This window comes from Phasianus colchicus, chromosome 40 (genome assembly GCF_987193195.1).
Source record: "Phasianus colchicus chromosome 40, bPhaCol1.hap1.1, whole genome shotgun sequence".
NCBI lineage: Eukaryota > Metazoa > Chordata > Aves > Galliformes > Phasianidae > Phasianus > Phasianus colchicus.
The window spans coordinates 422758-449701 of NC_143475.1; the positions used below are offsets into that span (position 1 = coordinate 422758).

The following is a 26944-nucleotide window of genomic DNA, read 5'->3' on the forward strand; positions in this document are numbered from 1 at the left end:
GTGTCCCCACAGGGATGTGGTTGACCCCATAGGGATCTCAGTGACCCCATAGGGAAGTGGTTGACCCCATAGGGTCCTCAGTGACCCCATAGGGATCTCAGTGACCCCATAGGGATGTGGTTGACCCCATAAGGATCTCAGTGACCCCACAGGGATGTGGTTGACCCCATAGGGTCCTCAGTGACCCCATAGGGATGTGATTGACCCCATAAGGATCTCAGTGACCCCATAGGGACATGGTTGACACCATAGGGACCTCAGTGACCCCACAGGGATGTGGGTGACCCCATAGCAACATGTCTGGCCCCATAGGGATGTGGTGGCTCAATATGGATCTCAGTGACCCCACAGGGATGTGGTTGACCCCATAGGGATCTCAGTGACCCCATAGGGAGGTGGTTGACCCCATAAGGATCTCAGTGACCCCATAGGGTTGTGGTTGACCCCATAAGGATCTCAGTGACCCCATAGGGATGTGGGCGACCCCATAGCAACATGTCTGGCCCCATAGGGATGTGGTGGCTCAATATGGATCTCAGTGACCCCATAGGGATGTGGTGGCTCAATATGGATCTGTGACCCCATAGAGATGTGGTAGACCCCATAGGGTCCTCAGTGACCCCACAGGGATGTGGTGACCCCATAGGGACCTCAGTGACTCCATAGGGAAGTGGTTGATCCCATAAGGATCTCAGTGACCCCATAGGGACCTGGTTGGCCCCATAGGGACCTCACTGACCCTATAGGGATGTGGGTGACCCCATAGCAATGTGGTTGACCCCATAGCAACGTGATTGACCCCATAAGGATCTCAGTGACCCCATAGGGATTTCAGTGACCCCATAGCAACATGTCTGGCCCTATAGGGATGTGGTGACTCAATATGGATCTCAGTGACCCCACAGGGAAGTGGTTGACCCCATAGGGTCCTCAGTGACCCCATAGGGAGGTGGTTGACCCCATAGGGATCTCAGTGACCCCATAGGGACCTCAGTGACCCCATAGGGATGTGGTGGCTCAATATGGATCTCAGTGACCCCACAGGGATGTGGGTGACCTCATAAGGATCTCAGTGACCCCACAGGGATGTGGTTGTCCCCATAGGGTCCTCAGTGACCCCACAGGGATGTGGGTGACCTCATAAGGATCTCAGTGACCCCACAGGGATGTGGTTGACCCCATAGGGTCTTCAGTGACCCCATAGGGATGTGGGTGACCCCATAGGACCACAGTGACCCCATAGGGACGTGGTTGACGCCATAAGGACCACAGTGACCCCATAGGGCGGTGGTTGACCCCATAGGGTCCTCAGTGACCCCATAGGGATGTGGGTGACCCCATAAGGATCTCAGTGACCCCACAGGGATGTGGTTGACCCCATAAAGATCTCAGTGACCCCATAGGGACGTGGTTGACACCATAAGGATCTCAGTGACCCCACAGGGATGTGGTTGACCCCATAGGGACCACAGTGACCCCACAGGGACGTGGTTGACGCCATAAGGACCTCAGTGACCCCATTGGGTTGTGGTTGACCCCATAGGGATCTCAGTGACGCCATAGGGATGTGGTGGCCCAATATGGACCTCAGTGACCCCATAGCAATGTGTGTGACCTTATAGGGATGTGGTCGCCCCATAGGGACCTCAGTGACCCCATAGAGACATATGTGACTCCATATGGACCTCAGTGACCCCATAGGGATGTGGGTGACCCCATAGGGACCTCAGTGACCCCATAGGAATGTGGGTGACCCCAGAGGGACCTCAGTGACCCCACAACAATGTGGGTGACCCCGTAGGGACTTAGGGACACATAGAGACCCCAAAGAGACCCCATAGGAATCCCATAGAGACCCATAGAAACCCCATAGAGACCCATAGGGACCCACAGAGCCCCATAGAGACCCCATAAAACCCCACAGACACCACAACATCATCCCCCCAACCCCACAGCCCCCATCCCCCAAAAAATAAGACTATGGGGCCGTGGTTGGTCGCCATTGCGGGGGGGGCCTTTATTTGGGGTCGGGCGTCATCACAGCTGTAGTGATGTTGGCCTGGAACGGGGGGGGGGGAACGACACTATAGGGGCTGTGCCACCACCCCATAGTGCCACCCCCCCATATTGTCACCCCCCCATAGTGCCACCTCCCATAATGTCACCCCCCCAAAGTGCCACCCCCCATACTGTCACCCTCCCTTATTGTCACCCCCCATATTGTCACCCTCCATGTCACCTCCCCCCTGTCACACCCCCCATAGTGTCACCCCCCCATAGTGTCACCCCCCCATAGTGCCACCCCCCATATTGTAACCCCCCCATATTGTCACCCCCTCATAACGTCACCCCCCCAATGTCACCCCCCCCACATTGTAACCCCCCCATAATGTCACCCCCCATAGTGCCACCCTCCCATAATGTCACCCCCCCATAGTGTCACCCCCCCCATAGTGCCACCCCCCATATTAACCCCCCCCTTATTGTCACCCCGCAAAGTGCCACCCCCCATAATGTCACCCCCCCATAGTGCCACCCCCCATAGCGTCACCCCCATATTGTAGCCCCCATAATGCCACCCCTCCTTGCCCCCCCTCTGTGTCCCCCCCGCGTGTCATCCACCCTTCTGTTCCCCCCGTCACCCCATGTCCCCCCCCATCATCCCCATATGTCACCTCCCATGTCCCCCCATAGTGCCACCCCCGTGCCCCCCGTCACCCCGTGACCCCCCCATGTCACCCCCCAGCCCCCACATGCTCCCAATGTCCCCCATGTCCCCCACACTGTCACCCCCCCTGTGCCACCCCCCATGTCCCCCCCCATAGCCCCCCAGTGTCTCCCCCAAGTTCCCACCCATGCCCCCCCCGTTCCCCCCATCCCTCAATGTCCCCCCGTCACCCCATGTCCCCCCCCCATTTTCCCCCCATGTCCCCCCTCAATGTCCCCCCCACCTGCCCCCCCATTCCTCCCCATGTCCCCCCCATGTCCCCCTGTACCCCCCCAAGTCCCCCCACATCCCTCAATGTCCCCCCCAAGTCCCCCAATATCCCCCCCACGCCCCCCCATCCCCCTCCCACCTCCCCCCCCATGTTCCCTCCATGTCCCCCCTGTCACCCCAAGTCCCCCCCACTTCCCCCCCATGCCCCCTTGTGACCCCCATGTCCCCCTACACGCCCCCCCGCCCCCCGCCATCCCCCCCCATGACCCCCGCTGTCCCCCCCATATCCCCCAACGTCCCTCCCCATCCCCACGTCCCCTCCACCCCCCCTCGTACCCCCACGTGTCCCCCCCCACGTCACCCCAATGTCCCAAGTCCCCCCCATGCCCCCCCGTACCCCCCCGTGTCCCCAAGTCCCCTGATGTCCCCGCCCATCCCCCCCATGTCTCCCCCAAATCCCCCCACGTCCCCCCCGTCCCCCCAATGTCCCCCCACCTCCTCCCATGTCCCCCCCAATGTCCCCCCCCATGTCCCCCCACCTCCTCCCATGTCCCCCCCAATGTCCCCCCCTTGTCCCCCCCATCCCCCCAATGTCCCCCCACCTCCTCCCACGCCCCCCCCAATGTCCCCCCACCTCTCCCACGTGCCCCCCCATGCCCCCCCCATCCCTCCCCACATCCCCCCAATGTCCCCCCACGTCCCCCCTGTCCCCCCCACCCCCAGATGTCCCCCCCCCACCTCCAGCAGCGCTGCCACCTGGCCCAGCGTGAAGCCGGGGACGGCCGTCAGATCTTCCACCTGGGGGGGGACATTGGGGGGACACTGAGTGACACTGGGGGACAATGGGGGACAATGAGGGACACTGGGGGACACTGAGTGACACTGGGGACAAATGGGGACAAGGGGGGGACATTGGGGGACATTGGGAGACAAAGGGGGACAAAGGGGGACATTGGGGGGACACTGAGTGACATTGGGGACAATGGGGGGCACTGGGGGGCATTGGGGGGACACTGAGTGACACTGAGGACAAAGGGGGACAAAGGGGGACAGAGTGACACTGGGGGAGATTGGGGGGACACTGAGTGACACTGGGGGACAATGGGGGGCACTGGGGGGACACAGTGACACTGGGGACAAATGGGGACAATGGGGACACACTGGGGGACATTGGGAGACAAATGGGGACATTGGGGGGACACTGAGTGACACTGGGGGACAATGGGGGGCATTGGGGGACATTGAATGACACTGGGGACAAAGGGGGACAAAAGGGGGCATTGGGGGACACTGAGTGACACTGGGGGGACAAAGGGGGACATTGGGGGACATCAAGTGCCATTGGGAGACAATAGGGGACGCAGAGGGGACACTGGGGGACATTGAGTGACATTGGGGGACAAGGGGGTTCAATGGGTGCCGAGAGGTGACACTGGGTGCCAATGGGAGCCATTGGGTAACACAGGGTGACCCTGGGTGACAAGGGTGACACTGGGTGCCAATGGGAGCCATTGGGTGACACAGGGTGACCTTGGGTGTCACTGGGTGTCAATGTGTGCCATTGGGTGCCACTCAGAGCCATCGGGTGACCCCTGGGTGCCTTTGGGTGTCATGGATCCCACGGGTGCCATTGGGAGCCACTGGGTACCATGGTGCCACTGGGTGTCATTTGGAGCCACTGGGAGCCATCAGGTCCCATGGGTGCCACTGAGGTGACACTGGGTGGCACCGGAAGCCATTGGGTGTCACTGGGTGACCCCTAGATGACACTGGGTGACACCGGGAGCCATTGGGTGCCACTAACATGCCAGTGGTGCTACTGGGTGACAGTGGGTCACCCCTAGGTGACACTGGGTGCCATTGGGTGACATGGAGGTGCCATTGGGTGTCACTGGGTGACCCCTAGATGACACTGGGTGATACCAGGAGCCATTGGGTGACCCCTAGGTGGCACCAAGATGCCACTGGGTGCCATTGGGTGCTATTGGGTGACACTGGGAGCCACTGGGCGACCCCTAGATGACATTGGGTGACACTGAGGTGCCAGTTGGAGCCATTGGGTGACACTGGGTGACCTTGGGTGACAATGGGTGACACCAGGAGCCATTGGTAGCCATTGGGTGCCACTGACATGCCAGTGGGTGCCATTGGGTGACACTGGGTGACCCCTAGATGACACTGGGTGACACCGGGAGCCATTGGGTGACACTGGGTGCCATTGGGTCCCATGGGTGCCATTGGGTGCCACTGGGAGCCATTGGGTGCTATTGGGTCCCATGGGTGCCATTGGGTGACATTGAGGCACCATTGGGTGCCTTAGGTGCTATTGAGTGACACTGGGTGCCACTGGGAGCCATCAGGTCCCATGGGTGCCACTGAGGCACCATTGGGTGCCACTGACATGCCAGTGGGTGCCATTGGGTGCCATTGAGATGCCATTGGGTGACACTGGGTGACACCAGGAGCCATTGGGTGCCATTGGGTGCCATTGGGTGACCCCTAGGTGACTCTGGGTGACACCAGGAGCCATTGGGTGACACTGGGTGCCATTGGGTGACCCCTAGGTGACTCTGGGTGACACTGGGAGCCATTGGGTGACACCGGGAGCCATTGGGTGACCCCTAGGTGACACTGAGATGCCACTGGATGCCACTGGGTGACAATGGGAGCCATTGGGTGACCCCTAGGTGACACTGGGTGCTATTGGGTGACACCAGGAGGCACTGGGTGACACTGACGTGCCACTGGGAGCCATTGGGTGACACTGGGTGCCATTGGGTGACACTGGGTGACACCAGGAGCCATTGGGTGTCATTGGGAACCATTGGGTGACACTGGGAGCCATTGGGTGCCACTGGGTGCCACCGTGTCCCCCAGTGTCCCCGTACCTTCTGGAAGTTTCCATTCGTTTCCCTCCATTCCCGGATGCGCTGCGCCCGGCGCGGCCCCACAGCCCGCAGCGCCGCCGGGTCTTCATTGAGAGCGCGGAGCACGTGGGAGGTCACGTGGTCCGCCTGCAGCCAATGGGGGCGGCCCTGCGTGCCGGGAAGGGGGTTATGGGGGTGCGATGGGAAGCACGTGGGAGGCCACGTGGTCGGTCTGCAGCCAATGGGAGCGGCCCTGTGTGCTGGGAATGGGATTATTGGGGTGCGGTGGGAAGTACGTGAGAGGTCACGTGGTCGGCCTGCAGCCAATGGGAGCGGCCCTGTGCGCCGGGAATGGGGTTATGGGGTGCTATGGGAAGCACGTGGGAGGTCACGTGGTCCGCCTGCAGCCAATGGGGGCGGCCCTGTGTGCCGGGAAGGGGGTTATGGGGTGGTTATGGGGTGTTATGGGGTTGTAGGGTTATGGGATTATGGGGTGGTCATGGGAGGTTATGGGGTTCTTCTGGGGTTATGGGGGGGTTATGGGGTTATGGAGTTCTTATGGGGGGGTTATGGGAGGTTATGGGGTTTTGGGGTGTTACGGGGTTCTTATAGGGTTATGGAGTGGTTATGGGGTGTTATGGGGTTGTAGGGTTATGGGATTATGGGGTGGTCATGGGGTTATGGGAGGTTATGGGGTTATGAAGTTCTTATGGGGTGGTTATGGGGGGTTATGGAGGATTATGGGGTTTTGGGGTGTTATGGGGTTCTTATGTGGTTATGGGGTTCTTATAGGGTTACGGGGTGGTTATGGGGTGTTATGGGAACACGGGGTGTTACGGGGATATGGGGGATTATGGGGCGGTTATGGGGTGCGGGTCTTAAAGAGGGGTTATGGGGTGGGTTATGGGGTGGGGGTCCTATAGGGGAGTTATGGGGTGGTTACGGGGTTTTGGGATGGGGATCCTATAGAGGGGTTCTGGGGTGGGTTTTGGGGTTATTGGGTTTTGGGGTGGGGACCCTATAGGGAGGTTATGGGGTGGTTATGGGGTTATGGGGTTTTGGGGTAGGGGTTCTATAGGGGGGGTTATGGGGTGGTTATGGGGTTTTGGGGTGGGGGTCCTATAGGGAAGTTATGGGGTGGGTTTTGGGGTTATGGGGTGGGGGTTCTATAGGGAGGTTATGGGGTGGGGATCCTATAGGGTGGTTTTGGGGTGGTTATGGGGTGGTTCTGGGGTTATGGGGTTTTGGGGTGGGGGTCCTATAGCGGGGTTTTGGGGTGGTTATGGGGTTTTGGGGTTGGGATCCTATAGGGAGGTTATGGGGTGGTTATGGGGTGGGGGTCCTTTGGGGGGTTTTGGGGTAGTTATGGGGTTTTGGGATGGGGGTCCTATAGAGGGGTTTTGGGATTGGGGTCCTATAGGGAGGTTATGGGGTGGGTTTGGGGGTTATGGGGTGGATTTTGGGGTGGGGGTCCTATAGGGGGGGTTATGGGGTGGTCATGGGGTTATGGGGTGGGGATCCTATAGGGAGGTTATGGGATTTTGGGTGGGAGTCTTATGGGAGTGTTTTGGGGTGGGTTTTGGGGTTATGGAGTGGTTATGGGGTTATGGGATTTTGGGGTAGGGATCCTATAGGGAGGTTATGGAGTTACGGGGTTTTGGGGCGGGGGTCCTATAGGGGGGTTATGGGGTGGATTTTGGGGTGGAGGTCCTATGGGGGGGTTATGGGGTGGTTATGGGGTTTTAGGGTGGTTATGGGGTTTTGGGGTGGGGGTCCTATGGGGGGGGTTATGAGGTGGGTTATGGAGTTTTGGGGTGGAGGTCCTATAGGGGAGTTATGGGGTGGATTTGGGGGTGAAGGTCCTGTAGGGGGGGTTATGGGGTGGTTATAGGGTTTGGGGTGGGGATCCTATAGGGGGGGTTATGGGGTGGATGTGGGGTTATGGGGTGGTTATGGGGTTTTGGGGTTTTGGGGTTGGAACCCACCTGGCGGCGGCTGAGCTGCAGGACGGAGAGAGGGGGAGGGGCGGCTGCCGGGGGGGCTGCAAGAGAGGGGGGCAATTAGCAGGGAGGCTGTTAATTAGCAATTAGCAGGGAGGGAGGCTGTTAATTAGCAGTGATGGAGGCTGTTAATTAGCAATTAGCAGTGATGGAGGCTGTTAATTAGCAATTAGCAGTGATGGAGGCTGTTAATTAGCAATTAGCAGGGAGGGAGGCTGTTAATTAGCAGGGATGGAGGCTGTTAATTAGCAATTAGCAGTGACGGAGGCTGTTAATTAGCTAAGGTGGTGGTTAATTCGTTAAGGCCGCAGTTAATCAGTTAAGGCGGCAGTTAATTAGCAGTGGCGGCGATAATTAATTAGTTAAGGTGGCAGATAATTAGCGGTGACGGTGACAAGTCTTAATTAGCAGCGATGGCAACAATTAATTAGTGAAGGTAAGGTTTGGTGATGGCGGCAATTAGTATTAATTAGCAGTGAGGGCGGCAATTAAGGAGCTGAGCAGCCTATTAATTAATTACTGTGCCTATTAATGATGAGCTAGCACTGCGGAGGCAGTTAATTAGTGAAGGGGCAATTAATTAGCTCTCACCTGGGGGGGGGGAGGAGGGCCGGCGCCGCTTCTTCAGCTTCTGTGGGGGAAATGGGGCAGCGATGGGCGACCCCAAAACCCACAGTGACCCCAAAACCCACAGCGACCCCAAAACCCACAGCGACCCCAAAACCCCACAGCGACCCCAAAACCCCACAACCGCCCCAAAACCCACTGCGACCCCAAAACCCACTGCGACCCCAAAACCCACTGTGACCCCAAAACCCCACAGCGACCCCAAAACCCACAGCGACCCCAAAACCCCACAACCGCCCCAAAACCCACTGTGACCCCAAAACCCACTGCGACCCCAAAACCCCACAGCGACCCCAAAACCCCACAACCGCCCCAAAACCCACTGCGACCCCAAAACCCACTGTGACCCCAAAACCCCACAGCGACCCCAAAACCCACAGCGACCCCAAAACCCCACAACCGCCCCAAAACCCACTGCGACCCCAAAACCCACTGCGACCCCAAAACCCCACAGCGACCCCAAAACCCCACAACCGCCCCAAAACCCACTGCGACCCCAAAACCCACTGCGACCCCAAAACCCACAGCGACCCCAAAACCCCACAGCGACCCCAAAACCCACTGCGACCCCAAAACCCCACAGCGACCCCAAAACCCACTGCGACCCCAAAACCCACAGCGACCCCAAAATCCACAGCGGCCCCAAAACCCACAAGGACCCCATAACCCCACAAGGACCCCATAACCCCACAAGGACCCCAAAACCCCACAAGAACCCCAAAACCCCACAAGGACTCCATAAGGACCCCACAATGACCCCACAACCCCATAACCCCACAAGGACCCCACAAGGACCCCATAACCCACAAGGACCCCACAAGAACCCTCACAAGGACCCCATAACTCCATAACCTCACAGTGACCCCATAACCCCATAACCACCCCATAACCCTGACCCATAACCCCATAACAATCCCATAAAACCACAATGACCCCACGACGACCCCCATAACCCCACAAGGACCCCACAACCCCATAACCCCACAAGGACCCCACAACCTCGTAACCGCACAAGGACCCCATAACAATACCATAACCCCACAAGGACCCCACAAGCACCCCATAAGGACCCCATAACCCCACCCGACCCCACAAGCACCCCATAACCTCACAAGGACCCTATAAGCACCCCATAACCCCATAAGGACCCCATAAGGACCCCATAAGGACCCCACAAGCACCCCCACAAGGACCCCACAAGGACCCCATAACCTCACAAAGACCCCACAAGCACCCCCACAAGGTCCCCACAGCCCCAGCCGACCCCACAAGCACCCCATAAGCACCCCATAACCTCACAAGGACCCCACAAGCACCCCATAAGGACCCCATAAGCACCCCACAAGGACCCCATACGGACCCCATAACCTCACAAGGACCCCATAAGGACCCCATAACCCCACAAGGACCCCACAAGGACCCCATAAGGACGCCATAAGGACCCCATAAGGACCCCACAAGCACCCCATAACCCCACAAGGATCCCGTAAGGACCCCACAAGTACCCCATAAGCACCCCACAAGGACCCCATAAGGACCCCATAACCCCACAAGGACCCCACAAGGACCCCACAAGGATCCCACAGCCCCAGCCGGCCCCAGAAGCACCCCATAACCTCTCAAGGACCCCATAAGGACCCCACAAGCACCCTATAACCTCACAATTACCCCATAAGGACCCCATAACCTCACAAAGACCCCATAAGGACCCCATAAGGACCCCACAAGCACCCCATAAGGACCCCACAAGCACCCCATAACCTCACCAGCACCCCATAAGGACCCCATAAGGACCCCACAAGCACCCCATAACCCCATAAGGACCCCACAAGGACCCCATAAGGACCCCATAACCCCACAAGCACCCCATAAGGACGCCATAAGGACCCCATAAGGACCCCACAAGGACCCCATAACCCCACAAGGACCCCACAAGGACCCCGTAACCCCACAAGCACCCCATAAGGACGCCATAAGGACCCCACAAGCACCCCATTACCCCACAAGGACCCCACAAGGACCCCACAAGCACCCCATAACCCCACAAGCACCCCATAAGGACGCCATAAGGACCCCACAAGGACCCCACAGGACCCCACAGGACCCCATAACCCCACAAGGACCCCACAGGACCCCACAGCGCACCCTGAGCGCCCGCTCGCCGTCCTGCAGCCACCGCAGGGCTGTGGGGTCCCGCAGGGGGGGGGGCGGAGCGGCCAGGGGGGCGGCGGCTGCGGGAGGAGATTTGGGGGGGGGGCCCAAAAATGGGGTCAGCCCCCCTACGGTCAACGACCCCATAACCCCCAGACCCCCCCGTCACCCCAAATCCGCCCCAGATCCACCCAGTCATCCCATAATGCCACCCGCCAGGCCCCCAGTGACCCCAAATCCCCCCCATAACCCCATAATGACCCCATAACCCCAAAACGACCCCAAAATGACCCCATAAGGATCCCATGACCCCACAATGACCCCACAATGACCCCATAGTGACCCCATAAGGATACCATAACCCCATGACCCCACAACGACCCCATAACCCCACAACGACCCCATGGCCCCACAATGACCCCATAGTGACCCCACAACCACCCCATAACCCCCCCCATAACGACCCCATAACCCCAAAACGACCCCATAATGACCCCATGATCCCATAACCCCATAACCCCACAATGACCCCATAATCCCCCCTATAATGACCCCATGGCCCCACAATGACCCCATAGTGACCCCACAACCACCCCATAACCCCCTATAATGAGCCCATAACCCCACAGTGACCCCATAACCCCTCTATAATGACCCCATAAAACCCCATGGCTCCACAACGACCCCATAACCCCCCCTATAATGACCCCATGACCCCACAATGACCCCACAATGACCCCATGATCCCATAACCCCACAACGACCCCATGACCCCACAACCCCCCAAATCCTTCAACCCCCCCTCCAACCCCCCCAAGTCCCCCCTAAATCCCCTCCAACCCCCCATATCCCCCCTAAATACCCCCCATATTCCTCCAACCCCCCAGCCCCCCCATATCCCCCCAAGCCCCCTCCAACCCCCCCATACCCTCCCCAAATCCCCCCAACCCCCTCCATATCCCCCCCAAATCCCCCCAAACCCCCTACCGTACCCCCCCCAACCCCCATATCCCCCCCAAATCCCTTCCAACCCCCCAATATCCTCTCCAAATCCCCCCCATATCCCCCCCAATATCCCTCCAACCCCCCCATATCCCCCCCAAACCCCCGCCATACCCCCCCAGCCCCCCATATCCCCCCTAAAACCCTCTCCAACGCCCCCATATCCCCCCAAATCCCCCCACCGTATCCCCTCCCAGCCCCCTATATCCCCCCCAAGCCCCCTTCAACCCCCCCATATCCTCCCCAAATCCCCCCCAGCCCCCTCTTATAACCCCCAAATCCCCTCAAACCCCCTTCAAGCCCCCCATATCCCCCCCAATATCCCTTCAACGCCCCCCATATCCCCCCAAATCCCCCCCATATCCTCCCCAAATCCCCCCCATCCCCCCATATCCCCCCCAATATCCCTCCAACCCCCAATATCCCCCCCAAATCCCCCCTAAACACCCCCAACCCCCCCATATCCCCCCCAATATCCCTCCAAGCCCCCCATATCCCCCCAAATCCCCCCTAAACACCCCCAAGCCCCCCATATCCCCCCAAACCCCCCTCCATACCCCCCCCAACCCCCCATATCCCCCCCAAGCCCCCTCCAACCCCCCCATACCCTCCCCAAATCCTTCAACCCTCCCTCCAACCCCCCCATATCCCCCCCAATATCCCCCCAAATCCCCCCCAATATCCCTCCAACCCCCCAATATCCCCCCTAAACACCCCCAACCTCCCCATACACCCCCAAATCCCCCCCAAGCCCCCTCCAACCCCCCCATATCCTCCCTAAATCCCCCCCATCTCCCCATATCCCCCCCCATATCCCCCCAAATCCCCCCCATATCCTCCCCAAATGCCCCCATCCCCCCATATCCCCCCCAAATCCCTCCAACCCCCCTCATATCGCCCCCAAACCCCCCCCCCGGCCCACCCCAATTTTGGGGTCCCCTCCTGACGGCGCAGGCGAAGCTGAGCGCGGCGGCCGCCCTCCTCCTCTCGCGGATTTGGGGGTCGAGGGCCAGCAGCAGCAGCACCCGACCCGGGGGGCTCAGCCCGGCCCCCAGCAGGCGGGTCAGGGCGCTCTCCCTCCAGGGCGGGACCCCCCCTCTTTTCAGGGCCCCCAGGACCCTCCGCAGGACCCCCAGCGAGGAGTTGGCCGCCCCCCCCTCGCGCAGGCGCTGGCCGGAGGCGCCGCTCTGCCGGGGGTCTTCGATGCCGGCCAGGTCGCAAAGGGTCAGGGTGACGGTTTTGGGGGGGGGGGCGGCGGTGGGGGGGGGCTGGGAGACGTTTTGGGGGGCTTGGCCGCCATTTTGGAATGGGAGGCCGCCATTTTGGGGGGCTTGGCCGCCATTTTGGGGGGGGTGGGCGCCATCTTGGGGGCCTTGGCCGCCATTTTGGAATGGGAGTTTGCCGTGTTGGGGGGCTTGGCTGCCATTTTGGGGGGGGTGGGCGCCATTTTGGGGGCCTTGGTTGCCATTTTGGAATGGGAGGCCACCATCTTGGGGGGCTTGGCCGCCATTTTGGGGGGAGTGGGCGGAGTTTTGGGGGTCTTGGTTGCCATTTTGGGGAGCTTGGCTGCCATCTTGGGGGGCTTGGCCGCCATTTTGGGGGGAGTGGGCGCCATCTTTGGGGCGGTGGTCGCCATTTTGGGGGGCTCGGCCGCCATTTTGGAATGGGAATTCGCCATTTTTGGGGGCTTGGTTGCCATTCTGGGGGGGCTGGTCGCCATTTTGGAACGTGGGGCCACCAGTTTTTGGGGGGCGGTCACTATTTTGGGGGTGGTAGTCGCCATTCTGGGGGGCCTGGCCGCCATTTTGAGGGGGGTGGTCGCCATTTTGGGGGGCCTGGCCGCCATTTTGGGGGTAAGGGCCGCCATTTTGGAGGGGGGGGTCTCCATTTTGGGGGGGCTGGTCTCCATTTTGGGGGGGGGGCACGGGGTGCAGGTGGATCCAGAGGATCAAATGGCTGCGGCTGGAATTGGGGTTGAGGGGGGTGGGGGCTGAATGGCGGCGGGAGAGGGCGGCCATGAGTTGGGGGGGGAGGGGGCAGGAGGGGCTGAGGGGGAGTTGGGTGAGGGTGGGGGCGAAGGGGGGGCAGCCGGGGGGGTGATGGAAGCGGAGGGGGGGGAGGAGGGGGAGAGGAGGTCGAAGACCTGCGGGGGGGGAGGGGGGAAAGAAATGGGGGGGTCAGTGAGGGGGGATATGGGGGTCAGTGAGGGGGGATATGGGGGTCGTGGGGGGGCCTTGGGGGGGGGGGAAATTGGGGGGAGAGGAGGGATTGGGGCATCGTGGGGGGGGGATGGGGGTCATGGGGGGTAAATTGGGGGGAGATGGGGGGATTGGGGCGTCAGGGGGGGGTTTTGAGGGGGGCATGGGGGTCGTGGGGGGGCTATGGGGTGAGATGGGGGTCATGGGGGGGATATGGGGTCAGGGGGGGAGTTGGGGGTCATAGGGTGGGATATGGGGGGGATGGGGGTCATGGGGTGGGAAATGGGGTAGGATGGGGGTCACAAGGGGGATATGGGGTCAGGGGTGGGATGGGGGTCATGGGGGGGATATGGGGTCAGGGGGGGAGTTGGGGACCATGGGGGGGGTTATGGGGTGGGATGGGGGTCATATGGTGGGATATGGGGGGGATGGGAGTCATGGGGTGGGAAATGGGGTGAGATGGGGGTCACAAGGGGGATATGGGGTCAGGGGTGGGATGGGGGTCATGGGGGGGGATATGGGGTGGGATATGGCGGGTCATAGGGTGGGAAATGGGGTGGGATGGGGGTCACAGGGGGGATATGGGGTCAGGGGTGGGATTGGGGTCATGGGAGGGGTTATGGGGTCAGGGCGAGAATTGGGGGGTCATGGGGTGGGATGGGGGTCATAGGGTGGGATATGGGGGGGATGGGGGTCATAGGGTGGGAAATGGGGGGGAATATGGGGTGGGATATGGGGGGGATGGGGGTCACGGGGTGGGATGGGGGCCGTGGGGGGGATATCGGGTGGGATATGGGGGGCCACGGGGTGGGAAATGGGGTGAGAGGGGGGTCAGGGGTGGGATATGGAGGGGATGGGGGTCATGGGGTGGGAAATGGAGGGGGATATGGGGTGGGATGGGGGTCACAGGGGGGGGTGATAGGGGGTCGAGGGGGTGGGATGGGGGTCATGGGGTGGGATATGGGGGGGATGGGGGTTGTGGGGTGGGATATGGGGTGAGATGGGGGGTCATGGGGAGGATATGGGGTCAGGGGTGGGATGGGGGTCATAGGGTGGAAAATGGGGTGGGATATGGGGGTCATGGGGTGGGCTATGGGGTGGGATGGGGGTCATGGGGAGGCTAAGGGGTGGGATATGGGGGGTCGTAGGGTGGGAAATGGGGGGGGATATGGGGGGGATGGGGGTGGGGTGGGATATGGGGTGGGATGGGGGTCATAGGGTGGGATGGGGGTCATGGGGGGGACTATGGGGTCAGCAGGATCATGGGGGGGCTATGGGGTGGGATGGGGGTCATGGGGTGGGATATGGGGTGGGATATGGGGGGTCATGGGGTGGGATATGGGGTGGGATGGGGGTCATGGGGGTGGGAAATGGGGTGGGATATGGGGGGGTGGGGGTCATGGGGTGGGATATTGGGTGAGATGGGGGTCGTAGGGTGGGAAATGGGGTGGGATATGGGGGGGATGGGGGTTGTGGGCTGGGATATGGGGTGGGATGTGGGGTGGGCTATGGGGTGGGATGTGGGGAGTCATGAGTGGGCTACAGGGTGGGATGGGGGTCGTGGGGTGGGATATGGGGTGGGATATGGGGGGTCATGGGGGGGGCAATGGGGTGGGCTATGAGGTGGGATGGGGGTCATGGGTGGGCTATGGGGTGGGATATGGGAGGTTGTAGGGTGGGAAATGGGGTGGGATATGGGGGGGATGGGGGTCATGGGGTGGGAAATGGGGTGGGATGGGGGGTCATGGGGAGGATATGGGCTACAGGGTGGGATGGGGGTGGTGGGGTGGGATACGGGGTGGGATATGGGGTGGGATATGGGGGGTCATGGGGGGGCTATGGGGTGGGATGGGGGTCGTGGGGTGGGCTATGGGGTGGGATATGTGGGGTCATGGGGGGGCTATGGGGTGGGATATTGGGGGTTGTGGGGTGGGCTATGGGGTGGGATGTGGGGTGGGCTACGGGGTGGGACGGGGGTCGGGGTGGGCGGGGGCCGCGTGGCGGCGCTGTGACCTGGTTCCCGCAGAGCTGCACGCAGCTGATGGCGAGGCAACGGCTGCCTCCCGCCGCCCCCAGCAGCTCCCGCAGCGCCAGCAGCAGCAGCCCGGGCTCCGCCGCGCTGCCCAGCACCGTGTGCGTCTTGCCTGCATGCGGGGTCGGCACTGACGGGGGGGGGGCACCCAAAGGGGGGGGGCACCCACAAGGGGCCCCAAAATTGGGGGGAGAAAAGAAGCCAAAAGGGGAGGAGAATCCAAAATGGGGGGGAGAACCCAAAATTGGGGGGAGAACCCAAAATTGGGGGAGGAAAGAACTCAAAAGGGGGGGGAGAATCCAAAATTGGGGGGAGAACCCAAAATTGGGGGAGGAAAGAACTCAAAAGGGGGGGGAGAATCCAAAATTGGGGGGAGAACCCAAAAGGGGGGGGGAGAACCCAAGGGGGGGCACCCACAAGGGGGGGAGAACCCACGAGGGGGGGGAAGGAAAGAACCCAAAAGGGTGAGAGGGGGGGTGAACCCAAAGTGGGGGAGAGAACCCAAAGGGGGGGGGAGGAAAGAACCCAAAACAGGGGGGGAGAACCCAAAATTGGGGGGAGGAGAACCCAAGGGGGAGCACCCACAAGGGGGGGAGAACCCAAAATTGGGGGGAGAACCCAAAGGGGGGGGAGGAGAATCCAAAATTGGAGGGGGAACCCAAAGGGGGGGAGGAAAGAACCCAAAAAGGGGGGGAGAACCCAAGGGGGGGGAGGAAAGAACCCAAAAGGGTGAGGGGGGGGGGTGAACCCAAAGTGGGGGAGAGAACCCAAAGGGGGGGGGGAGGAAAGAACACAAAATGGGGGGGGGGGAACACAAGGGGGGGGGCACCCACAAGGGGGGGGGAGAACCCAAAATTGGGGGGAGAACCCAAAATAGGGGTGCAGAGAACCCAAAAGGGGGGAGGAGAACCCAAAACTGGGGTGAGGAGAACACAAGGGGGGGGCACCCACAAGGGGGGGAGGAAAGAACCCAAAATTGGAGGGAGAACCTAAGGGGGGGCAGGAAAGAACCCAAAATTGGAGGGAGAACCTAAGGGGGGGCACCCACAAGGGGGGGAGAACCCAAAATTGGGGGGAGGACACAAGGGGGGGGCACCCACAAGGGGGGGGAGAACCCCAAAGGGGGGGGAGAACCCAAGGGGGGGGAGGAAAGAACCCAAAAGGGGTGAGGGGGGGGGGTGAACCCAAAGTGGGGGAGAGAACCGAAAAGGGGGGGGGAGAGAAAAGGACCCAAAGGGAGGGGGGGGGAAGAACCCAAAAGGGTGAGGGGGGGTGAACCCAAAGTGGGGGGGAGCCCAAAGTGGAGAGAGCACCCATGGGTGGGGGAAGAACCCAGAGGGGGGGGGGAAGGAACCCATTTGGGGGGGTGAACCCAAAGGGGAGGGGGTGGGGGGGACGAAGAACCCAAAAGGGGGGGGAGCCCAAAGGGAGGAGAGCACCCATGGGTGGGGGGAGAACCTAAAGGGGGGGGGACCCAAAAGGGGGCGGGAGAACCGAAAGGGGGGGGAAGGAGAACCCAAAAGGGGGGGGAGAACCAAAAAGTGGGGGGGGGGGGGAAGAAGCCACAGCGGGGGGGGTGAACCCAAAGGGGAGAGAGCACCCAAAAGGGGGAGGGGGGCACCCATAGGTGGGGAGAGAGAACACAAAGGGGGGGGGAGGCACCTAAAGAGGGGGGGGAGAACCCATGGGAGGGGGGGAGCCCAAAGGGGGGAGAGCACCCATGGGTGGGGGAAGGGGAGAACCCAAAAGAGGGGGGGGGAGGGGAGCACCCATGGGTGGGGGGGCGGAGGCACCCAAAAGTGAGGGGGGAGCACCCATGGGTGGGGGGGGGACACCTATAGGTGGGAAGGGGGAGAACCCAAAGGGGGGGCAGGAGCACCCATGGGGGGGGTGGGGAGCACCCAAAGGTGGGGGGACACCTAATGGGAGGGGGGGGGTGCGAAGGCACCCAAAGGTGAAGGGACACCTATAGGTGGGGGGGAGCACCCATAGGTGGGGGGGTGGGAGCACCCAAAAGTGAGGGGGGAGCACCCATGGGTGGGGGGGGGACACCTATAGGTGGGAAGGGGGAGAACCCAAAGGGGGTGCAGGAGCACCCATGGGGGGGTGGGGAGCACCCAAAGGTGGGGGGACACCTAATGGGGACAGGGGTGAAGGCACCCAAAGGTGGAGGGACACCTATAGGTGGGGGGGGGCAGCACCCATAGGTGGGGGGGGGGCACCCAAAGGTGGGAGAAAACCCACAGGTGGGGTGACCCCATAAGCGTAGTGACCCCAAATATGGGGCGACCCCATAAGTGCAGTGACCCCAAATACGGGGTGACCCCCATCTGTGGGGTGATCCCATGGGTGCACTGCCCCCATCTGTGGGGTGACCCCCACTTATAGGGTGACCCCATAGTTGCGGTGCCCCCCATCTTTGGGGTGACCACCATTTATAGGGTGATCCCCACTTATAGGGTGACCCCATAATTGTGCCGCCCCCATCTTTGGGGTGCCCCCACTTATAGGGTGACCCCATGGGTGCTGTGCCCCCGTATTTAGGGTGACCCCCACTTATAGGGTGACCCCATAGGTGCACTGCCCCCATATTTAGGGTGACCCCCACTTATAGGACGACCCCATAATTGTGCCGCCCCCATTTGGGGTGACCCCCACTTACAGGGTGACCCCATAGGTGCTGTGCCCCCGTATTTAGGGTGACCCCCACCTAAAGGTGACCCCATGGGTGCACTGCCCCCACCTTGGGGTGACCCCCACTTATAGGGTGACCCCATAGGTGCAGTGCCCCCATATTTGGGTGACCCCCATTTATAGGACGACCCCATAGACGCAGCGCCCCCACCTTTGGGGTGACCCCCACTTATAGGGTGACCCCATAGGTGCTGTGCCCCCGTATTTGGGGTGACCCCCACTTACAGGGTGACCCCATAGGTGCTGTGCCCCCGTATTTAGGGTGACCCCCACTTATAGGATGACCCCATAGGTGCACTGCCCCCATCTTTGGGGTGATGCCCATTTATAGGGTGAACCACAGGTGCACTGCCCCCATCTTTGGGGTGACCCCCATTTATAGGGTGACCCCCACTTATAGGGTGCCCCCATAGTTGTGCTGCCCCCACCTTTGGGGTGACCCCCACTTATAGGGTGACCACATAGGTGCACTGCCCCCATATTTAGGGTGACCCCCACTTATAGGGTGACCCCATAATTGTGCCACCCCGATCTTTGGGGTGACCCCCACTTATAGGGTGACCCCATGGGTGCTGTGCCCCCGTATTTAGGGTGACCCCCACTTATAGGGTGCCCCCACTTATAGGGTGACCCCATAGGTGCATTGCCCCCATCTTTGGGGTGACCACCATTTATAGGGTGACCCCCACTTATAGGGTGACCCCATAGGTGCAGTGCCCCCATCTTTGGGGTGACCCCATTTATAGGGTGACCCCACAAGTGCTGTGCCCCCGTATTTAGGGTGACCCCCACTTATAGGGTGCCCCCCTACTCACCGGCGCCGCTGGCCCCATAGCAGAGCAGGGTGAGCTCCGTCCCGGCCAACAGCTGGGGCAGCAGCGGCCCCAAAGACCCCGAATAAACGGCAGCTGTGGGGCACAGCGGCCCGAAAACGGCGTCCAGCCTGCGGGGTGGGACGGGTCAGAGCCCCATAGGGACAGCTCGGCCCTATAGGGACCCATAAAACCCCATAGGGACAGCACGGCCCTATAGGACCCCATAGAACCCCATAGGGACAGCTCGGCCCTATAGGGACCCACAGAGACCCCATAGGGACAGCTCGGCCCTATAGGGACCCACAGAGACCCCATAGGGACAGCTCGGCCCTATAGGGACCAACAGAGACCCCATAGGGACAGCACGGCCCTATAGGACCCCATAGGAACCCATAGGGACAGCACGGCCCTGTAGGGACCCACAGAGACCCCAAAGGGACAGCACGGCCCTATAGGACCCCGTAGGAACCCATAGGGACAGCACGGCCCTATAGGACCCCATAGAACCCATAGGGACAGCACGGCCCTATAGGACCCCATAGAACCCATAGGGACAGCACGGCCCTGCAAGGACCCCATAGGGACAGCACGGCCCTATAGGACCCCATAGAACCCCATAGGGACAGCTCGGCCCTATAGGGACCCATAGAACCCATAGGGACAGCACGGCCCTATAGGGACCCACAGAGACCCCAAAGGGACAGCACGGCCCTATAGGGACCCATAGAACCCCATAGGGACAGCACAGCCCTATAGGACCCCATAGAACCCATAGGGACAGCACGGCCCTATAGGGACCCACAGAGACCCCATAGGGACAGCACGGCCCTATAGGACCCCATAGAACCCCATAGGGACAGCTCGGCCCTATAGGACCCCATAGAACCCCATAGGGACAGCACGGCCCTATAGGACCCCATAGAACCCCATAGGGACAGCTCGGCCCTATAGGGACCCATAGAACCCCATAGGGACAGCACGGCCCTATAGGGACCCACAGAGACCCCATAGGGACAGCACGGCCCTATAGGAGCCCATAGGAACCCATAGGGACAGCACGGCCCTATAGGACCCCATAGAACCCATAGGGACAGCACGGCCCTACAGGACCCCATAGAACCCCATAGGGACAGCTCGGCCCTATAGGACCCCATAGAACCCATAGGGACAGCACGGCCCTATAGGACCCCATAGGGACAGCACAGCCCTATAGGACCCCATAGAACCCATAGGGACAGCACGGCCCTATAGGACCCCATAGGGACAGCACAGCCCTATAGGGACCCACAGAGACCCCATAGGGACAGCACGGCCCTATAGGACCCCATAGAACCCCATAGGGACAGCATGGCCCTATGGGAACCACAGAACCCATAGGGACAGCTCGGCCCTATAGGACACACAGAAACCCCATAGGGACCGCATGGTGTATAGGGACCCACAGGGACCCTATAGGGACAGTATGGCCCTATAGGGACCCATAGAGCCCCATAGGGACCCCATAGAGCCCCACTGTGCCCCATAGGAACGCCATAGAGCCCCATTGCGCCCCATAGAGACCCCATAGAGCCTCATTGCACCCCATAGGGACCCCATTCTGCCCCATAGGGACCCCATAGAGCCCCATAGCACCCCATAGAGACCCATTGTGCCCCATAGAGCCCCATTGTGCCTCATAAAGATCCATAGAGCCGCACTGTGCCCCATAGAGCCCCATTGCGCCCCATAGAGCCCCACTGTGCCCCATAGGGACCCCATAGAGCCCCATTGCGCCGCATAGGGACCCCATAGAACTCCATTGTGCCCCATTGTGCACCATAGAGCCCCATAGAGCCCCACTGCGCCCCACAGGGACCCCATAGAGCCCCATTGTGCCCCATAGAGACCCATTGTGCCCCACAGGGACCCCATAGAGCCCCATTGTGCCCCATAGGGACTCATAGAGCCCCATTGCGCCCCACAGGGCCCCCAGAGAGCCCCATTGCGCCCCATGGAGACCCATTGTGCCCCATAGGGACCCCATAGAGCCCCATTGTGCCCCATAGGGACCCCATGGAGCCCCACTGTGCCCCATAGGGACCCCATTGCGCCCCATAGAGCCCCATTGCACCCCACAGGGACCCCATAGAGCCCCACTGCACCCCATAGGGACCCATAGAGCCCCATTGTGCCCCAGAGGGACCCCATAGAGCCCCATTGTGGCCCATAGAACCCCATCATGCCCCATTGCGCCCCATAGGGACCCCTTAGAGCCCCATTGTGCCCCATAGAGCCCCATAGCGCCCCAGAGACCCACTGCACCCCATAGAGCCCCATTGTGCCCCATCATGCCCCATAGAGCCCCATTGCGCCCCATAGAGACCCACTGCACCCCATAGAGAGCCCACAGAGCCCCACTGCACCCCATAGAGCCCCATTGTGCCCCATAGAACCCCATCATGCCCCATTGCACCCCATAGGGACCCCACAGAGCCCCATAGAGACCCCATAGAGCCCCATTGTGCCCCATCATGCCCCATAGAAACCCATAGAGCCCCATTGCGCCCCATAGAGCCCCACTGCACCCCATAGCGCCCCATTGTGCCCCACAGCCCCCCCCCCCCCACTCACCGGAAGTTGCTGGGCTCCCTGCCCGCGCCATGCAGGAGCTGCAGGCCGTGTGGCGCCGTGGGGCGCAGGCAGAGCTGCTGGCCGGGGGGCGGCGGGCGAAGGCGGGCAAAGACCTGCAGGCGCCGGGGGGCTGGGGGGGAGGAGGGTCACCTCTGGGCCCCACAAGTGGGGCCTTCTGCCCCATAAGTGACCCCTGTGCCCCACATGTGAGTCCTTCTGCCCCATAAGTGAACCTCTGTGCCCCATAAGTGACCTCTGTGCCCCACAAGTGTGTCTTTTGGACCCATAAGTGAACCCCTTCTGCCCCATAAGTGGGTCCTTCTGCCCCACAAGTGTGACTTTCGGACCCATAAGTGAACCCCTTCTGCCCCACAAGTGTGTCCTTCTGCCCCATAAGTGACCTCTGGGCCCCACAAGTGTGTCCTTCTGCCCCATAAGTGAACCTCTGTGCCCCATAAGTGAGTCGTTCAGCCCCACAAGTGACCTCTGTGCCCCACAAGTGTGTTCTTCTGCCCCATAAGTGACCCCTGTGCCCCACAGGAGTCCTCTGTGCCCCACACATGTCCTCCTGCCCCACAAGTGACCCCTGTGCCCCACAAGTGTGTCCTTCTGCCTCATAAGTGACCTCTGGGTCCCACAAGTGTGTCCTTCTGCCCCACAAGTGACCCCTGTGCCCCACATGTGTGTCCTTCTGCCCCATAAGTGACCCCTGTGCCCCACAAGTGAACCTCTGTGCCCCATAAGTTAGTCGTTCAGCCCCATAAGTGACCCCTGTGCCCCACAAGTGTGTCCTTCTGCCCCATAAGTGACCTCTGTGCCCCACAATTGTGTCCTTCTGCCCCATAAGTGAACCCCTTCTACCCCATAAGTGTGTCCTTCTGCCCCACCAGTGACCCCTGAGCCCCACAAGTGTCCTCTTGTGTGCCCCACAAGTGTGTCCTTCTACCTGACAAGTAACTCCTGTGCCCAACAATTGTGTCCTTCTGCCCCACAAGTGACCCCTGTGCCCCACAAGTGTGTCCTTCTGCCCCATAAGTGACCTCTGTGCCCCATAAGTGAGTCGTTAAGCCCCATAAGTGACCCCTGTGCCCCACAAGTGTGTCCTTCTGCCCCATAAGTGACCCCTGTGCCCCACAAGTGTGTCCTTCTGCCCCATAAGTGACCTCTGTGCCCCACAAGTGTGTCCTTCTGCCCCACAAGTGTGACTTTCTGCCCCTAAGTGAACCCCTTCTGCCCCATAAGTGTGTCCTTCTGCCCCATAAGTGACCCCTGTGCCCCACAAGTGTGTCCTTCTGCCCCACAAGTGTGACTTTCTGCCCCATAAGTGAACCCCTTCTGCCCCATAAGTGTGTCCTTCTGCCCCACCAGTGACCCCTGAGCCCCACAAGTGTCCTCTTGTGTGCCCCACAATTGTGTCCTTCTACCTGACAAGTAACTCCTGTGCCCAACAATTGTGTCCTTCTGCCCCACAAGTGTGTCCTTCTGCCCCACACGTGTGTCCTTCTGCCCCACAAGTGAACCTCTGTGCCCCACAAGTGTGTCCTGCTGTCCCATAAGTGACCCCTGTGCCCCACAAGTGCCCCATAAGTGTCCAACTCTGCCCCATAAGTCACCTCTGTGCCCCATAAGTGAACCCCTGTGCCCCACAAGTGTGTCCTTCTGCCCCAGAAGTGACCTCTGTGCCCCATAAGCGTCACTCCATGCCCCATACGTCCCTCCCTGTGCCCCACGTATCATCCTGTGCCCCATAAGTGGCTCCTTCTGCCTCATAAGTGTCCCCTGTGCCCCATAAGTGTTGCTCTGTGCCCCATGTGTCCAAATTTGCCCCCATAAGTGCCTCCCTGTGCCCCATAAGTGCCTTGTCTGCCCCATAAGTTTCACTCCGCGCTAGATAAGTGTCCAACTCTGCCCCATAGGTCAACCCTGGTGCCCCACAAGTGACCCCTGTGCCCCATAAGTGCTCTCTGTGCCCCACAAGTGTGCCCTTCTGCCCCATAAGTGCCCCTCCCTGCCCCATAAGCATCCCATCTGCCTCATAAGTGCCCCATAAGCGTCACTCTGCGCCCCATCAGTGCTCAACTCTGCCCCATAAGTGCCTCTGTGCCGTGTCACTCTGTGCCCCATAAGTGCCTCCCTCTGCCCCATAAGTGCATCCTTCTGCCCCATAAGTGTCCCATCTGCCCCATAAGTGTCACCCCATGCCTTTTAAGTGCTCCATAAATGTCGCCGTGCCCCATAAGTGCCCAACTCTGCCCCATAAGTGCCCCATAAGTTTCACTCTGTGCCCCACAAGTGCCCAACTCTGCCACATAAATGTCCAACTCTGCCCCACAAGTGCCCCGAGCCCCATAAGTGCCTCCTCCTGCCCCATAAGTGCTCAACTCTGCCCCATAAGCGCCTCTGTGCCGTGTCACTCTGTGCCCCATAAGTGCCTCCCTCTGCCCCATAAGTGCCTCCCTGAGCCCCATAAGTGTCCCATTTGCCCCATAAGTGTCACTCCATGCCCTACAAGTGCTCCATAAATGTCACTGCACCCCATAAGTGCCCAAATTTCCCCTATAAGTGCCTCCCTCTGCCCCATAAGTGACCCCTGTGCCCCTTTGTGCCCCATAAGCGTCATTCTGTGCCCCATAAGTGCTCCATAAATGTCGCTGTGCCCCATAAGTGCCTCCCTCTGCCCCACAAGTGCCCAACTCTGCCCCACAAGTGCCCCCCTGAGCCCCAAATTGTCCCATCTGCCCCATAAGTGCTCAACTCTGCCCCATAAGTGCCTCTGTGCCGTGTCACACTGTGCCCCATAAGTGCCTCCCTCTGCCCCATAAGTGCGTCCTTCTGCCCCATAAGTGCCTCCCTCTGCCCCATGAGTGTCACTCTGTGCCCCGTAAATGCCCAACTCTGCCCCATAAGTGTGTCCTTCTGCCCCATAAGTGTCCCATCTGCCCCATAAGCGTCACTCCATGCCCCATAAATGCTCCATAAATGTCGCTGTGCCCCATAAGTGCCTCCCTCTGCCCCATAAGTGCCTCCCTCTGCCCCATAAGTGCGTCCTTCTGCCCCATAAGTGCCCCGTAAGCGTCACTCCGTGCCCCATAAGTGCCTCTATGCCCCATAAGTGCCCAAATTTCCCCCACAAGCGCCTCCCTCTGCCCCATAAGTGTGTCCCATCTGCCCCATAAGTGTCACCCCGTGCCCTATAAGTGCTCCATAAGTGCGTCCTTCTGCCCCATAAGTGCTCAACTCTGCCCCATAAGTGTCCAACTCTGCCCCATAAGTGCGTCCTTCTGCCCCATAAGTGCCCCGTAAGCGTCACTCCGTGCCCCATAAGTGCCTCTGTGCCCCATAAGTGCCCAAATTTCCCCCACAAGCGCCCCGTCCGGCCCCGTTTCGCACCGCTCTCCTCCGCCGCCGCCATCGCTCCCGCGCCGCCGCCGTTTGAAACGGCCAATGGGAGCGCGGCCCGCGGGCATGCGCGCTGCGGGAACGGCCGCGGGGGCGGTGACAAGATGGCGCCGGTTGCCCGGCAACGGGGCGGCGACAAGATGGCGGCGGTTGCCCGGCAACGGGGCGGCGACAAGATGGCAGCGGTTGCCTGGCAATGGGGCGGCGACAAGATGGCAGCGGTTGCCTGGCAACGGGGCGGCGACAAGATGGCGCCGGTTGCCTGGCAACGGGGGAGGAGGCAAGATGGCGGCGGTTGCCCGGCAACGGGGGAGGAGGCAAGATGGCGGCGGTTGCCTGGCAACGGGGGAAGCGGCAAGATGGCGGCGGTTGCCCGGCAACAGAGCGCGGCGAGGTCCGGCGGCGACGCGTGACGTCATCGAGCTGCGTCGCGGGCGCCGTGTGACGTCACGGGCGGCGAGCGACGCAGGCGGGAGGCGGCGGGGGTCAGAAACGGCTTTAATGAACGGCGGGACGGCGCCGGGAAACGCGGCGACACCGGGGGGACGCGTGGGGACCCATAGAAACCCCATAGAGACACACAGAGCCCCATAGCGCCCCATAGAGACCCATAGAAACCCCATAGAGACACACAGAGCCCCATAGCGCCCCATGGCGCCCCATAGAGACCCATAGAGCCCCATAGAGACCCATTGAGCCCCATAGAGCCCCATAGAGCCCCATAGAAACCCCATAGCGCCCCATAGAGACCCATAGAGACCCATAGAGACCCCATAGAGACCCACAGAGCCCCATAGAAACCCCATAGCGCCCCATAGAGACACACAGAGCCCCATAGAAACCCCATAGCGCCCCATAGAGACCCCATAGAGATCCATGGAAACCCCATAGCGCCCCATAGAGACCCACTGAGTGCCATAGAAACCATAGGGACCCAAAGGGACACATAGGGACCCATACAGACCCATAGAGACCCCATAGCGCCCCACAGTGACTCTTAGTACCCTACAGAGACCACAGAGACCCATAGGGACCCATAGGGACCCACACAGACCCAAAGGGACCCATAGAGATCCACAGAGCCCCATAGAGACCCCATAGCGCCCCATAGAGACCCACTGAGTGCCATAGGAACCATAGGGACCCAAAGGGACCCACAGAGACACATAGGGACCCATAGAGACCCATACAGACCCCAGAGAGACCCACAGCACCCCATAGAAACCCACAGAGATCCATAGGGACCCTACAGGGACCCATAGAGACCCATAGAAACCCCATAGGGACCCAAAGGGAACCTATAGGGACCCCATAGAGCTGCATAGAGACCCATAGGGCACATGGGGACCCCATAGAGACCCATAGGGACCCATAGAGCCCTATAGAGACAAAGAGGGACCCATAGGGACCCCATAGGGACCCATACAGACCCCACAGAGACCCATAGCGCCCCATAGAGACCCATAGAAACCCACTGAGTGCCATAGAAACCATTGGGACCCAAAGGGACCCACAGAGACACATAGGGACCCATAGGAACACATAGGGACCCATAGGAACACATAGGGACCCATACAGACCCATAGGAACCCCATAGAGACCCCATACGGA

General features: G+C 60.7%; 1 protein-coding gene across 1 annotated transcript; it reads right to left on the minus strand.

Annotated features, from left to right (window-relative positions):
- Positions 1 to 1968: 1968 nt before the first annotated feature.
- On the minus strand, positions 1969 to 25405 carry LOC116239785 (uncharacterized). The gene is given in 12 exon segments (XM_090130429.1): positions 1969 to 2059; positions 3677 to 3736; positions 5827 to 5973; positions 7791 to 7846; positions 8397 to 8436; positions 10578 to 10663; positions 12508 to 13704; positions 13707 to 13728; positions 15797 to 15927; positions 19325 to 19452; positions 21935 to 22064; positions 25325 to 25405. Coding segments are annotated over 12 exon segments (2061 nt in total). The 5' UTR covers positions 25347 to 25405; the 3' UTR covers positions 1969 to 2017.
- Between the last annotated feature and the right edge of the window lie 1539 nt (positions 25406 to 26944).